At 45.4% G+C, this 17,261-nt stretch overlaps 1 protein-coding gene across 1 annotated transcript in view; it reads right to left on the minus strand.

Moving 5' to 3' along the window:
- The window catches only part of LOC146821852 (spermatogenesis-associated protein 7 homolog), a 1,028,728-nt gene that overhangs the window by 382,319 nt on the left and 629,148 nt on the right, over positions 1–17,261 (minus strand). Inside the window, exon 8 of the mRNA XM_085609389.1 lies at positions 823–884. Coding sequence (XP_085465515.1) covers positions 823–884 — 62 coding nt within the window. The remainder of the gene's footprint in view (positions 1–822; positions 885–17,261) is intronic.

Genomic DNA, 17,261 nt, shown 5'->3' on the forward strand with positions numbered 1-17,261 from the left:
TGACAATTCAGACTATTCCAGGCCCCCAAAGCTACAAGAATGGCTTGGGAGGCAGGTGTTAGTCATTTTTAAGGTATATTGAATGAATAAATAGTTGTTCTTTTGCTGGCCTCTAAAATAGACAAACAGTACCACCATGTGGCAGACTATCATAATTGACAGTATTGACAACTAAGTGCTGGTGCCGAGCATCGGAAACCACCAGCTCAAATTAAGCACTGCAGCTACCATTCCACTACACTGCTCTGGTATCTAGAAAGCTTTATGAGGTAGGAGATCACAGGGGAAGCAAGCGCTTTCCTTTACTCAACAGTGGAAAATACATTTCACACTATTGCTATTTCGAATATCCAGATATCAAACACAGTTATTTATTAACTCTTTGAAAGGTGTACCTATGAATAGAAGTTTCAATTATTTATAGTAGTGAAATAGGTCAGTAGCTGAGGAAAGAAGAAAATCAAGGGTTTCCAGCGGCAGAGGCCAGGACTGAAAATGACCGCCATCTCATTCTCCTCTCAGAAATGTTTAATGTGGCCGAGAGAAGCACGCTAGAAACATGTAATTGTCAAATTAGATTTTGCAAATTGCTCTCAGCACTACGGATACTACTGTTACTAGAATATTTTCTTCATCCAAGTATCTGCAATTTGCTTATTTGGCAATCTATTTCTTGTTTGAGAGCTTTGTGAAATGCTTTGAAGTTTTTTTATGCTAGTTTGTTTGATATGAACATAAAAGCGTGTACAGTCTGAAGCAATGTGGAATTGTATTGATTAAATTGATATAGTACTAGACATTAAACATACATGATTTACTCACTTTGCCAGAATTTGTGATCGCTGAGTGTTAGGCTCCTGGAATTTTAACATGTCACTCTCTTCCTAAAATATCAAATCCAGAGAAAACGTTAGTGATGTATGGTGTCCACACAACAACTGCATACAGCCTAGAAATCCACATTAAGCAAATGCTTATCAAATGAATACACCAAGATAGCTGTGATTATCTATCTATCTATCTATCTACATATCTATCTTTGCAATCCTCTCTATTTGCACGAAGGTTTTAAATAAATATTACAAACATGCATTAGCAAAGGCAAGAGGGTGGCAACCAAGGTCTGCTGTTAGCTAAGACCTTTTGATTTCTACTAAAATTATATGTAAAATATAGTCACTTATAGGGTTTTCAGCCAAACTTTATCCATTAGTCTGCTTTTGTGTCATTATCATTTTTCATCCAGCCACTACAGCATGCATCATGTGGCAGTTGGTTGGTGCACTTCAACTTATGGCTGACTTCACTTTGAGGTACGCAAAAGAAACAATTGATGGACTGAATGCTGGACAATGCAAACATTCACCCCCAGTCACAATGATCTGGGTTTAATCCATCATTCTTTTGCTCACCGCACCACCCCGTTTGGACCCAGCCATATGCAAATCAGTCTTGACCCTGCTCCCTATGGGAACAGTCCAGCCCAAATTGCAAGCCAGGTCCTACCTGGACCGGAAACAAGAATCCTGGGACCGGTTTCAGGGCATCACACTTCATCAGCCAGGCTAGCTTGAATCCAGTGGTGTAGTGAGCACGGGACCCAGGTCTGGGCATACCCTTCCCACTTAGGCCGACATATGCAAAAGAAACAATTGATGCACGGAATTCTGTACAATGCAAACACACATCCCCAGTCACAAGGATCTGGGTTTAATCCATCATTCTTTTGCTCACCACACCACCCCAGTTTGGACCCAGCCATATGGAAATCAGTCTTGACCCTGTTCCTTATGGGAACAGTCCAGCCTGAACTGGAGTCAAGCTATCCTGGCTGATGAGGGGTGAAACCCCGAATCCGATCTTAGGATGCTTGTTTCCATTCCAGGGAGGACCTGTCCTGGCAGTTCGACCTGGACTGTTCCCATTGGGCACATGGTCAAGACTGATTTGAATATGGCTGGGTTCAAACTAGAATGGCATGGTGAGCAAAAAACAATGGATTTCGTCCCAGATCTCTGTACTGGGATGAATGTATGACATTGTTCTGCATTCTGTCGATCAATTGTTGTTTTCACATTTGTCACCCCGAGTGGCACAGGTATGCCCAGACGTTTGGCCTGTGCTCTCCATGCCACTGGAGTCAAGCTATCCTGGCTGATGAGGGGTGAAACCCCCGAAACCGGTCCTAGGATGCTTGTTTCCAGTCCAGGGAGGACCTGGCCTGGCAGTTCGGGCTGGACTGTTGCCACTGGGCACAGGGTCAAGATGGATTTGCATATGGCTGGGTTCAAACTTGAATGGCATGGTGAGGAAATAAACGATGAATTTAGGCCCAGATCTCTGTACTGGGGTGAATGTATGACATTGTTCTGCATTCTGTCCATCAATTGTTGTTTTTGCATTTGTCACCCCTAGTGGGACGGGTAGGCAGAGACGTGAGTCCTGTGCTCTCCATGCCACTGGAGTGAAACTATCCTGGCTGATGAGTGGTGACACCCCGAAACCGGTCCTAGGATGCTTATTTCGAGTCCAGGGAGGACCTGGCCTGGAAGTTCGGGCTGGACTGTTCCCATTGGGCACATGGTTAAGACTGATTTGTATATGGCTGGGATCAAACTGGAATGGCATGGTGAGCAAAAAAACAATGGATTTAGGCCCAGATCTCTGTACTGGGGTGAATGTATGACATTGTTTTGCATTCTGTCCATTAATTGTTGTTTTTGCATTTGTCACTCCGAGTGGCATGGGTTTGCCCAGACGTGGATCCTGTGCTCTCCATGCCACTGGAGTCAAGCTATCCTGTGGCTGATGAGGGGTGAAACACCACAACCGGTCCTATGATGCTTGTTTCCAGTCCAGGGAGGACCTTGCCTGGCAGTTCATGCTGGACTGTTCCCCTTGTGCACAAGGTCAAGACTGATTTGTATATGGCTGTATTCAAACTGGAATGGCATGGTGAGAAAAAAAATTATGGACTTAGGCCCAGATCTCTGGACTGCGGTGAATGTAGGACATTGTTCTGCATTCTGTCCATCAATGGTTGTTTTTGCATTTTTCACCCCGAGTAGGACTGGTATACCCAGATGTGTGTCCCGTGCTCTCCATGCCACTGGATTAAAGCTATCCTGACTGATAACGGGTTAAACCAAGAAACCGGTCCTAGGATGCTTGTTTCCAGTCCAGGGAGGACCTGGCCTGGCAGTTCGGGCTGGACTATTCCCACTTTGCACAGGGTCAAGACTGATTTGCATATGGCTGGGTTCAAACTGGAATGGCATGGTGAGCAAAAAAATGATGGATTTAGGCCCAGATCTCCGTACTGGGGTGAATGCATGACATTGTTCCGCTTTCTGTCCATCAATTGTTGTTTTTACATTCACTTTGAGTTACAGCATGCTTCCCTTTCTCAAAGATCACACCCACACACAAAGTAGCCCCCTTCTCTGTCTGGGGCTACTATGGTAGCATGTGTGTGTGATTTTTAAACCAAAACATATTTTTGCCTTAAGCCAATGTTTTTTAGATTGCTGAGAGACTGGTTGCTTCCCCAACAATAAAGTTTTGCACGGACTATGAGAGAACAAAACAAGAATTGCCAAAAGGTTGGCAGCCAGCTCCAGACCTAATGGTTTTGCTAATGATTGTATAGGTCTGGCGTTATCCAAGAAATGTTGATATTACTGAAACAAATGTATATGATATATTTACTTAGAGGGGTTTCAGTTGGCCATGTTTAACAATTAGTTTGTTGTCTCTTCCTGTTATGCCAGTGAAAAAAAACGTGGCCCAATAAAACAGGTTAATTGAAACAAATGCAGTAATAACTGCAGATTCACATATGTATTACTACAGTGCAAACTCAAATCCGATATTTGGACATTAGTTCAGCTCGACATGATGCCCCTTGTGGACATGTGGATCATTCTGATGTTGGATCTTTACTGGTTAAACTATGAATCTACGCAAGGAGACGGCATTCTGGTGGGTCTTCTTGAATATCTATCATTACAACTATGCACTGGTAAAAACAGCATGGTGTGTGGCATAGGCCAAATATGCATATTTATTTCCTTCTGCAGAAGATATACTCTTGTAAGCCTATTTATTTCACATTTTACCCGCATTGCATGTATGTAAATGAATCATGGCCAATGTGTTTGAGCGCCATTGATCCAAGAGCGAACATCATTTCCATTAAAAAGCCTGCTCTTCCCTTTCTTGTTTCAGTGTCTCTTTTTCCCTTTATAGCGATTTTTTGTTATTAAAGTAACCCACCACCGATTACAAATCTTGGTATAATTATTGCCAACACGGAGGGAATTTCAAGTGACCAATTAGCTCAGCAATTGTGAAAATTGCAGAGCTAATAGGTCACTTGAACTTCCCTCGATTTTGACAAGTAAGCTATAGTTGGGAGAGTGCTCAATCTAAATTTGACATACAAAGTGCAATAAGGGGGAAGACGAGACACGACAATGCACTTCATGATTTTTTGCACAAAAACGCATGCTGTATTCAGTGCTTAATTTGTAAAAAACTAAAGTGCTCAATCAGGAAAAAGGCCTCTTGCAGCATGTTGTGTCCCTGTAACCAAAGAGGAGGCCAGTCAACTTATGCTTGGAGTCCACTTCTTAGTTCTGAGTGCAAGTGGAAGTAGGTTAGCCCTTCAGGTCTCAAGTAGGAGGTCCAATCCTCTTCTGTTCTTCTGCAGCTCCAGAAAGGTTTATTCTGAGCTGTGGGTGAGATGCCACTCTGTGATATTTACTAGCCAGTGGGTTACAGTGACTCCTGGACACTCCCTAACCAACAAGAAGGAAGTTCCCAAAGACAAACCTTCCCACTTTTGAAGAATATCCTGTTTGGCTTAATGCAAACTATCTCCAGTGCACTATTTGAAGGCAAATCAAAGAAAACAGAATCTTTCTGCACCTGAAGGAAGCTTCTGTGCCACACAGGTTGTATTTGGGTAAATTTACTATCCCCTACTCTTCAGAGAAACTGAACTGATTGTGGGACCAGCTCACCCTGCCACTGGGCTAGTGCCAAACTGGCTACTGAGAACCTATGGAACAAAAGGCTTCACTTCCCCAGGCCTCCCTTTACACATAACCGTGGATGGGCTGGCTTCACCCTAGTCCCTTTCAACATAATAAAGTTCTTGGACCCTCCCCAGCTGTTCTTCCTGAGTTGATATCTGTCACATATCTCATATCCAGGTCGTCTTGCAAAAAGACCTAAGCCATTGTTTCTGCTCTGGAAGTAGTTTTCTCACCTCAATAAGTGAAAGCACTGGCAGGGCATCTGCCAGCAAACTAATAGTAACATGTCCACTATAAGCTCAGCCAGGTAAAGTGTCACTTATTAAAAGTCAATTTTCTTAAATTTCTATAAAAAAGCAACTGAATTGGATTTTAAATAAACATTTAAAATAGTGTTTGAATTATTCCAGTAGCTTATCCCAAATCGAAGATAGCACAATAACGATTTTTGAAACTCTCATAGAACAGCTGCATCCTTTCATAGGAAAATAGCTTTTTGGGGCTAGTCAGTGTAGGTACATGCCAACATTGAATCTTTGCATGTACCATGTTTAAATACCAGGCACCGATACCTTGTGAGCTACAAGGCTTAATTGGGAGTAACTTGTTTATTACTTAAAAGTAGGGTTCTTTCCTGTCAAATATTGTTATTTGACAGGTTTGCCTGCACGTTTAAAAGCTGCTGGAGTCAGTCCATACAGGGAAGCCTGAAGCCATGTTTCCTTTGTCAGTCTAGTGATGGTACAACATGTGCTGCAGTCCAAAGCAAACTTAACCTTTCTATTCCATTGGTGTATTTCTTGCACCATACACTTACTACCTTTCTGGGAAGCTACATATTTCATTTGGGAGTTATTCAATTTTATCAAGGTTTATGGGTCACTGCACATATACAATGGACTGGGTACCAGTGCCCCAGTGAGTTCCAAACCAGCAGCATCCGTGCCCAAAACATTAAGATCATATAAAAGAGGCACTTTCTTATAAGTATTGACACTGTTTTACCTGTATATACTTCTTTACTATTCTTAAAAGTCTCGTAACTTAAGTCATAATTCATTCATGTATTATACAAATCATAATTATACCTTTATTTTTCCTTTTTTTTTTTTTAACTTATTCCAAAGAGTGCATTGGTACAGCTTATGCTGGAAACAATAAACCTATTTACTCTTGCATTAATATAAGCTTTGTTAAGATCACCCTATTGGCAGCTCTCAGAAACAAGCAGAGTTGAAAATAATAAAAACACAATTTTTGCTATGTTCCAACTGGTGGTCAAGATTTCATATATCGACTGTTCTACCTACTTGCAGCTTCAGGATGAAAAAGGTGCGACACCCATGGATAAATCCAAACAGCTATACATTTACAAAAAGAAAACTAGCAACATTCTGAATTTCAGGAAGTTGTCATTTGTGTAGATCTGTCAAAGTTTTCCCAAAGAAACTTATTGATAAATTTGATAAAATAGCGAGAGTAAGTAGGAAAAGATAGGCAATAGTGTTTTCATCTATGAGTTTTAGTACAGAAAGTCAACTCAAGGAAGGAAAGCTGTGCATTTTAAAATGTGCACAAGAATCTGAGTTAAATAGTAGGCGTTATTTGTACCACTCAGAATTTAAAATTACCCACAATATCAGGCGATTCTGATTGCATTTTTCAAAATGTGTTTTTTGTACACACTCATTAAAAAATGTCCTAACAATCTGCATTCTCCATGCACATGTGTGTGTGGGCCTATTGTATGGGATAGGAAAGGTTTATAAACGCAACCATGTGAAGAGAGGAAATTATGACTTGATAGGATAAGCCTACTGTAGAGGTGGTCTGCTATATCTTGGCCTAGGGTCAGCTGGCCCTCAAGGAAACCACCAACTCCTAATCTAAGGTGATGTTGCTTGTATGGATTGCGCCACATTTAATATTACCCAGAATGCCCTACAAACATTACACTTTGGGTGAAATTACATAGTGCAGTCACTTTTCACCAGGGACAGGAAAGGCCCAAAAACGCAGCATGGAAATGTCATAGCTACATTACTTAGGTCTGGGGGGAGCCTACCAAAACCAAACATTGTTGAAAAGTAGATACATAGGGCATGCAAGGGAAGTGAAGCTTGAGAAGATCTCACTACTTTTTCTTACCCAGAATGCCCTGCAAATGTCAAACTTCATCACATAATTTCCTAACAATTCTGTGAGGGAAATCTGAGAATCTTTCAGGAACAATAAAAGTCTCATGATCCAATAATCCCAGATTTCTCACAATAAAAATGGTATCCTACTTGTTTGCATTGGCCTATCACCCTGGGCAGAAAGACTGTACCATAGAAAAGCCATGATTTGTGCTTTGAATTCAAGTCATAGTTGGAATGTGGGTAAGTGCAAAATTTGGGTCGTGGGTTTGGACAAATCAAAGGAAACCTACAAACTCCCAAAATTTCTGAAAAGAATATACCCAGGAGAGAGCAGGACATGCAAGGATCCCATTACTTTTTCTTACTCAGAATGCCATGTAAACATCACGCTCAGGGTAAATGCAAAGAATTTCCCAACATTTCTGTGAGCCCAGAATCATTGGTACCCAATTTATATGGGTGGGTCTATCCTCCGGGATAACAAAAAACCCAAAACAAAGCGTTGAAACGTCAAGATTTGTGCTTTAAATTACAAACATTATTGGGATATGAGTTACTACGGTGTTAGGACCTAAGTCCGGCCAGAATTCAGAAGATTGCCATCACATTTATGCAGAGGAAAGCTCCAGAATCTGAAGAAAATTACAAACATCCTACAACCAAGCTTATTCCAATAAAAATGGCAGAACACTTGTTTGTATGGACCCTTCACTATTGACTGAAAAGGCCCAAAAAAGCATAGTGGGATTTTTTGAGCTGTAGGTAGCTGCTATATTTGGGCTCATAGTTGACTGCCATCTAGGAAACTCATAATCCATGACTTTTCAGAAAACAAGGAGAAAGGATGGCTTAGATTGCCTGGGTCTGATGACGTTTTTCCTGCGTAGAATACCCTACAAACACCAGACTATGCTTAAAAACACCAAATTTCCTCTTACTTTCCAAGGAGGGTGGCTGCATTATTCAGCTTGGGATTGACCTGCCCCCAGGGAAACCTACCAACCGTACATATTTCTGAAAACTAGCAATCCATAGAAATTCAGTGTTGTGTGGCTTCCATGAATCCCACCAATTTTTCCTACCCAGAATGCCATGGAAATGTCCAAGTATTTGTGAAATACACTTGTATTCCTCGTATGTATGTGACAGAAAACTCCAGAACTTGCAGCCCACTGCAAAGGTCCTACCATTTTGGATTCTCACTCTTCGTCTGATTATGCCACATTTGCTGGTGGTCTTATTATGCTGGACAGGCACCTGGACCATGCCATGGTAATGTGGTCTTCATTCTTACAGTTTTGGTCTGGTCACATGGATTAAGCACACCCACACTTGAGGCACACTGTTTTTGGGAAACTGGACAATGTTGTAAGCAAAACATCTTTGATTGGCAGGAAGTTTCTGAGATTTCATTCACATAATTGTTGGGAATTTGTGTTTTTTGACCAGTACTTTCACATTTGCAGAGTATTTGGGGTAACAAAAATGTGTAGGGATACTCAAAAGTCACACTACTATGAATTTCCCTGCGTCTCTAGTTGTCAGGAATTCCCAGGGCTAGTATGGTTCCCTAGGAGCCAGTAGACTCTGGGTCCAAATGCTGTAGCCAATCCAAGTACACTTTCTATTGGAATGGCTACAGCATTTTGATTCATATGGTGTATTTGTTTTGATGGTTTGTTTAACGAAAAATATATCTCTCCTCGAACCTGGCAGGGCCCCTACATGGCAAAATAAAGAGAGGGGAAGAAAGGGGAAAAAAACAACCAATGATACTGCAGAGGGAGTTCTGAAGTGGAACATAACTTCTGAAAGAGTCTACACCTTGCTGATTCAGTAATGTCTCTGAATTGAATGGTGATAAGGAAGGGAGACCCTTTTGCTATAATAGCCCTCACTCACTCTAATAGTGGCATGTTTCATCATTGGGCTCACCCTGGCTCCTAAGGATCAGGATGGGCTCGACCGTATTTCAGGAAGCACTTATGAAGATATTTAGTATGGGGGCGTAATGTTAAGATAAAATTACTCTCCAACTCCTAAAGAACACTTTGTTAATGGAGTGGAGGGGAAAGGTTAAAAAAGACTATGATAGGGTGGGAGGGTATGATGGTCCTATGACCCTAACTGAACGCCAACATGTTTCAGCCCTAATGCTGGCCTATTTATGGTCCTGGGCTTTCGTTAGGGTGGGATGCGAAGAGGTCACTTCCCCCAGAGATGTGAGTGCGGAGTGGTCATGCAATTAACATGTAATGCACTAGTATATATATAATTATTATTTAAGCGACAAGTCTAGTACCTGCCACTGTTCTCTTTGAGGAATTTCCTAAAAGAAAAAGGAAAAATATGAACATACAAATAAAAAACATGTTGTGACTTATGTGTGGTTAAGCCAGGAGTGGCTCATTGCAAAGAAGCTTCACAGTTGTTGTTCCCCTGGGCGAAATACCGGGGTAGGGACTGGTATCATGTGCAGAGCACCAGAGGGTGGTTGTGTCTGGTGATCACCAATTAGAGATTATACCGGTGAAATACATTCACAGATTTGTTGTTCATCCATACATTTTATGGATAGAACATGCAAGCAGTAATTTTATTTCATTTGTGCCATACGCAATAAGTATTACAGCTTAGTGTCACACTTTTCCCCTTTCTTTCCCTCTCTTTATTTCGCCACGTAGGGACCATGCCAGATTCTAGGAGGGATATCTTTTTCGTTAAACAAGTTATTCATAGGGAGGATATATCCCCTCCCACCTCCTGAGGGAGGCTCTCTCTACTCCCGTCGAGGCCCCACCAAGGCCCCGATCTTTGTGAAACTGATTGTTTTGATGGCCACATGGCATTTTAGATAAGAAAATTCTGTGTAGGCCATACCACCCTTGATTCCCATTGGTGTCTGGTTTTCACAAGTGCCCGAGGTTGCTAATGTTCCTTGGGTGAATGCTGTCCCACAGCATAACTTCTGGAGCCATTTCCCATGATATATGAGAGGACATTTGGTGCTTTTAGGCATAGTTTTAACATTTAGAGAGCATTCTGAGTAAAGGAATGTGCAGAGATCAATGCAGGCCACATCACCCTAGACTTCTCTAGCCATCTAGTTGTCATAAATACCCAAGGTTAGTACAGTTGTCTACAGCGTGGTGACCACAGGCAAAAATACTTTGACCATCCCTCTTGTAAAATGAAAGGAAATTGTGATTTCCTTTGATGAACTCACAGGGGGAAGAAAGATCCTGAGGTCAGAGGTGCAACTTGATGGCAGGACCCATCGGCCCCATTTTCTTCCTTTTTCTGGAAACAAATCACTGGTATACCATAGGCTTTCTGTTGCCATGTGATGGGCAAATTAGGGCTAAATCCACCAGAAGGACACAAGTGTTGTATGGGCTTCAGGGGTGGAGGGGTGCAGCCCCATGATAGGACAGTTGGTGCCACAGAAAGACTGTTTGGGTGAGGTGTGGAATGCTAGGGCACCCAGACCCCACCGCTATTCACTATTCATAATCTTTAGTGACTTTTGTTGCCCCTTGGGCAAGATGGATTTGGAGTAGAACCCCAATCGCCCACCAGGGCCGTAGAAAGACTGCTAAGTTCTTTTGTCTTGGGGAGGGGAGCCTGTGCCATCAGGGCTGTTTTACAATTAAAAAATACCTGATGGACAAGTGTGGATCTGGGCTCAAGGATCTTTCTCCCGGAGTAGGGATCCACTAGGGAGAGCTACCTCTGGAAAGGAAAGCGAAGAGACTTCTCTTTTCAATGGTACATCTCCCATCCAAATTGCTGCTCTCTTGGTTGACTGTATTTTCCCCTCTCGTGTAAGCACCAAAGGGATTCCATCTCTTAGGTTCTAGAACATGATCTCTACATCCTTTGCACTCGAGAGGTAATGTGGAGGACATCAAGGTCATGTTCTCTGCATTGAAGGGGTTAAGATATGCCAAACATGTTGTGCCTGTGTTGCCCCATTAGTGGTAGGGCCCTATCCTGTTGCTGATGTTTCTATTTTGATCCATTTTCTCTAGCTCTTTAGCCAAAGAGTTCTCAGAGAGACGGCCATTCTCCATCAAAGTAGCTGTTATCCTGTATTTAGCCAGAAGTATACCCAGTGCAAGGAACGTGAGCTGGATCTTCAGGCAAATTACCCATAAGACACATCTTTGCTGATTTTTGCAATTACAACACAGAAATCTTAGTGCAGAACTCACTGCTTCCTCCAAGAAAGATGAAATCATTCCACATTATCACCATGTATACAGAAAATCTTCTGTCAACACAGGACACACAAGATAGCTCGAGAACTAAAGGAGCACATTCGGAGTATTATGCTGGGAGCTTTATAAACCCTTATCAGACATATATGCGGAATTAGTTTCAATCTGTTATTGCATCAACATTTTAGTGTGCTTGCACGCTCTCACCTTTTCCATGTCCATTATTTGGAACAAAGGTCTCCTTTACATCTTATTTTTACATTGACTAATGATTGTCCAGGTTTCAGTCTAATCTTTTTGTACACAGTAGATATGCAAGTGCTTCCTGAATCCGGTGCTCGCAAGGCCACATTTAGACTATTTGCTTCAGGTACCCTACGGAACAAACCCCAAGTTTTGCCAGCCCCTAATGCCATCGTGTGGGGAAATGCAAGAAACCTCAAACATGTGGGCCACACCAATTAGTGAAACATCACAGGCAAATTCTCTCCATTTTGATCCAACTCTCTTGCCAGGACTGAGATATCTAAAATATTTAGACCCTTCAGGGAGGTCCTAATGATCTTGATGAGAGGATTGATAGTGCAGAAAGAGTCCAAATTTACTTTCCAGTACCAGTTCAACCTGACACAAAAATGGGAATGGGCTCCAACTCTGCACCAAATTGTTCTTTCTAGGTGACAGATCAAGCTATGAAATACATTTGTCCATGGTTCAGTGATTTCTAATGCTTATATTTGTTAAAGGGAACTATAACAGTGGGCCTACCAGTGAATATGGCTGCCTAATGCATTTTGCACATTTTGACTAGGTGTCATCTTTCAGTGTTTTCACCTAAATATCTAAGGCAAATTGTCAGCTTTGTTAATTAATTTAAATGTTATTTTTTCAGCTTTTGCAGGATCTAAAATAACATTTACCATTCAATTAACCGTACGCATTTCTTTCCGTTAGTCTAGAAGAGATCAGTCTCTGGTACTGGCTTCACCATGATGCCTAGCCAGCAGCTGAGACACTTTAACCATTCTAAGTCTCATCCTTACAAATATTTCCCTCTTCTTTCTTTGATCAATGGTCAATATATAGCCATTTGAATCAAATAAATAATCTCTGGCTGCAGTGTGGGTCTGAACTGAAAATATCAGAATGGTATTTTGGCATCATGGGAGGAAGGCATCTCTGGATGCTGGATAGGGACCTTGATTTGAGAGTTTTGGATGCGGCTGCCTTGTTTTCTGTGTGCTTTTCCTTGGTGATTCATCCATGGCAAATGCAGGATTCAGCTTGAAGAATATATTACCAAAATGAGATTCCACAGTTTTCTTTTCTTCCATGTCTACAGGGTGCAGAGATCCAGTGATTTGGGGAGTTAAGATAGCAAGTGCAATTTGAGACAAGTAATATTCAAGAATTTAACTGCCTCATTTGTTATACCCTCCCTAACTCTCTCACAATTACTAATGATTATTTTTTTCAAGCAATACTTTTTTGGTGCAAACCCTCTGCATAGTTCTTTCTAGTATTTCTAATTGTACACTCCCAATCCTTGTCTTTGCCTAGTTTAATGAAAATTGAGATTTAATGCAGAGGAAATTATGAGTAAAGTTTAGATTAGATCCGTTTAACAAGTTAGGTTCGAATAGGAGGAGCCTAGCGCTTGACCAAGATGGCCGCGTGAGCTTAGAGCTCCCGAGACCCTCGCGCCCTCCGTCGACTATCCTGTCTCTAATCCTGTCCGCATGCATGGCATCGTGTAGATGATTGGTCAGGGAGGCGATTGATGCTACCCGCGGTCGGATCGCCCACCGGGAACCGGACTTACGCCTGGCGGAAGATTGCGGCCTATCTCCCGGGGAAGCCAGGGGCTAGAGTTGGCTGGATGCCCGACTCCTAGTTGAACAACAACGGCCAGGCGAGGTGTGAACTGTCGGACGGAGGTCCCCGCTCTTTCACTTTCGATTTCGCTCCCTTTGTCAGCCCTGCTAGTGGAGAGCTCTGGGTGGCTTTATTACCCCAGGGACGCTCTGCAGGCTACTCTGGCGGTCCACGGCAGAACTGATCACTCCTTATTCCTCTCCTTGAGAGGGACCCGTCTTAACTGAACCGACCTGCTTGGAGTCAACCATGTCGGGCAAAGCAGAAGGGGATCGGCTGAAGCCTAAGTCTACCAGGCGGGGAACCTATACCCAAGTCAACAGCATGGACCGATATGCTCTGCAGAAGGGATCACCGAGTGGATCGAGCCAGGTGCCGGATGCCCAGAAGGAGGACTCGCCTGTGGCCCCGGAGCTCTCCCTGCAGGATGTCATGGGCGCGCTCGAAGGGATGCAGACTTCGATTGGGAGACAGTTTGAGGCCCTGGCGCATAAGGTGGATGCCATTTTGGTGGATGTCAACCTGATCCGTGCGGACTTGGGCAAAACGAATGAACGGGTTAAGAACTTGGACCTCAAGACCACGGGCCTCACTGATGATGTTACGGAACTGCAGACCGAGGTTTGTAAGCTGAGGACCGAGAGTGATCTCGTCGCCCGCCGGCTGGAGGACTTTGAGAGCCGGGCCAGGCGCAACAATGTGCGCGTCATCGGGGTCCCGGAGTCCTCGGATGAGGCTTCGGTTGACCTGCTTGTTGAGGACTTGGTCCTTAATCATCTGAAGCCTAAGGGCCTTGGGAAGTTCTTTGCGGTGGAAAGGGCCCATAGAGTGCCGGGCGGGAGGCCCAAGGCGGGTGCCCCGCCGAGGCCGATCGTTGCCCGGCTCTTTCATTTTCGAGATCGGGACGCTATTCTGCAAGCATCGAGGGTGACGGGCCCGGTCCCCTTCCAGAACGCGTCGGTGAATTTCTATCCGGACTTCACCCAGCAGGTGCAGAGGCAGAGACAGGGCTTCCTGGGGGTGAAGCGGAGGCTCCGGGAAAGAGACCTGAAGTATGCCATGCTCTTCCCGGCCAGACTGCGGGTGGTGCACGACGATCGGACATTCTTTTTTGACTCTCCTGTTATGGCCGACGAATGGCTGGACGCTTTGCCCCGGCGACGGACGGGGGACGACACAGCCGAGGATGGAGACAGTGGCCGGGATGGGCAGGGCTGACATCTCGGAGCCGGTCTGACTTGATTTGACTATACTTGAAGACTTTCATAGAGTGCAGTAACTGTGGAGGGTTGCGGGAGGACGAGGGTTGCTCTTTTCCTCCCTTAGGGTACTTTTTGTAGACTTTTGGTTTTGTAGGGCGACAGGCACACTGCAAGTTGGGGGGGCTTTGTAAGCTGAAGCAGGGGTGCAGGGTGGGGGGAGTTTCAGGGATTTTGGGTTTGTTGTTGGGGGGTTTATTTCTGCAAGGCATGATGCTTATTTCCAGGGCTGTTCCATGGTGGCTCCTCGGGTGTGGGGTGGGCCTCTTTCCGTTTGAGGATGGGGGGTAGGGGCTTAAGTGTTATAAGCTGGAATGTTAATGGTTTGGGGGATCGCATTAAGCGGGGGATTGTTTTGCAATTTTTGAAACGTTCAATGCCGGATGTTGCCCTGCTGCAGGAGACGCATCTTATAGGTAATACGTGCTATGCCCTGAATAGGAAGGGGTATAAATTCATTGCACATTCAGGATTCTCATCTGGGTCCAGGGGTGTGGGCATCCTAGTTAGAGCTTCGTTGCCATTTGAGGTGGACTCCACCATTGTTGATGATAGGGGGAGGTTTGTGGCGGTGGCGGGGCGGTGGGAAGGACGGACTTTGGTTTTAGTTTCGGTTTATGTCCCGCCGGCCCTGCAGGCCTCCACGTTTGCAGATCTGGGTAGGGCCCTGCTGGATCTCCCGGGGGGAATGCTTGTGGTGGGAGGGGATTTCAACGCTGTTGGCTCCGGCCTGCTGGATAGATACCCGCCCAGAGACACAGGGGGGGCTCAGAAATGGCTTCCAGACTTCCTAGACACGCTTGGTCTGATAGACTGCTGGCGGCTCCGGCACCCCACACAGAGCCAATACACGTTCCACTCCGGGGCACATGGTAGCCTTTCCAGGATTGATTACCTGCTCACTCTGGCCGCGCATGCCTCGTTGGTATCCGAGGCGAGGCACATGGCGCGCGGTATATCTGACCACTCGCCAGTGTGGATCCGGCTGGATCTAGGTCGGGAGGGAGGAGGAAGGGTGGCCCCTATCAACCCTTGGTATTTCCGAGACCCCAAGATGCGCAGCGCCCTGGTAAAGAAGGTAGAAAATGTTTTCAAGGACAATCAGGGAACCGTGGACTCGGCAGTGTCGCTGTGGGAAGCTTTTAAGACCGTGCTTCGGGGGGAAGCCCTCTCCCTAGTAGTGGCTGCCAAGAGGCGTAGAGATGGTGAGATTCTGCAGGTGGAGGAGGAGATCGCGGCTCTGGAGGGAGCGATGGAGGAGGAGGTTACAGAGTCCTCACTGCATGAGCTTTGTTTGAAGCAAACTGAGTATAAAGACCTGGTGACGAACGCCGCTAAGACCCTCAGTAGGGAACAGCAGGGCCGACTGTATGATGTTGGTGATAAGGCAGGGAAACTCCTGGCGTGGCTGGACAAAAAAGAACGGGTCAATAGAGTGGTGCCAGAGTTGACGGGAGAGAGGGGAGAGGCGATTGTGGAACCTGAGGGGATTGTAAAGGGTTTCTCGGACTATTTCTGTAAGGTTTATGCCTCTGCGTCGGATAGGCCGCCCGAGGACTCGTGTGACCTCCTCCGTGATATCGAGTTGCCCTGCCTCTCTGCTATAGATAGGGACGATCTAGATGGTGACATAACGGTCGACGGGGCTATCCGCGCGTTAAACTCGGGTAAGGCCTCGGGACCGAACGGCTTGCCGATCGACCTGTACAAGCTGTTCCCGGATAGGGTCGCCCCTCACCTGCGCGCCATGTTTTTGGAGGCGCGGGGGGGTGGGGCCCTCCCGTTGGACCAGCGACTGGCGTCGATTGTGGTCATACACAAAGAGGGTAAACCCCGCGATAAGTGCGCCTCATATCGGCCTATTTCACTTCTTAACGCGGAGCCGAAAATTCTGGCTAAACTCCTGGCGACCCGTTTGATTAGGGTACTTGGCGACTTGGTCCACCCGGATCAATCCGGCTTCATCCCGCACCGAAACACAGCGTTGAATCTTAGGCGTCTTCATGGCGTAATCGCCAGGGCGGGCACGCTGCGTGAACCGGCTATTGTGGCGTCTCTTGATGCCACGATGGCCTTTGACACGGTGGAGTGGGCATACTTGTGGGCCGTGCTGGCCAAGTTCGGCTTTGGCCGCGGTTTTGTGAGCTGGGTGAGGTTGCTGTACGAGGGGCCGCTAGCTAGTGTTGTGGTGAATGGTCGGGCGTCGACTCCGTTTCAGCTTGGGAGGGGTACTCGGCAGGGTTGCCCCCTGTCGCCTCTGTTGTTCGCCCTCGCCCTTGAGCCGCTGGCTGCGTGGATACGTTGGCACCCGGATATACGGGGCCTTCGGTGGTCGCCTGAACACGAGGACCGTATTTCGCTCTATGCCGATGATATCCTGTTGTATCTTGCCTCACCTAAGAAGTCACTTATAGTGGTCTGTGACGTACTCACATCTTTTGGTAGGAACTCGGGTCTCGTCATCAATTGGAGCAAATCGTACTTGTATGTTCTTAGTGGCGAGGTTCCACCGATCCCTCGAACATGTTCGATACAGATCGCCCAGCAGGGTTTCGTGTATTTGGGGATCTTTATCTCCATGGACTCTGCAGTGCGCTATGAGAAGAATCTGCTCCCCCCCCTGGCACGCCTGAGGCGCGATGTTGAAGGTTGGTGGAGGCTGCCGCTCTCCCTCGTTGGGCGTGCGGCCCTGTTCAAAATGATGTCTCTTCCCCGCTTCCTCTACGC

Source organism: Triturus cristatus, chromosome 6 (assembly GCF_964204655.1).
Source record: "Triturus cristatus chromosome 6, aTriCri1.1, whole genome shotgun sequence".
Lineage (NCBI taxonomy): Eukaryota > Metazoa > Chordata > Amphibia > Caudata > Salamandridae > Triturus > Triturus cristatus.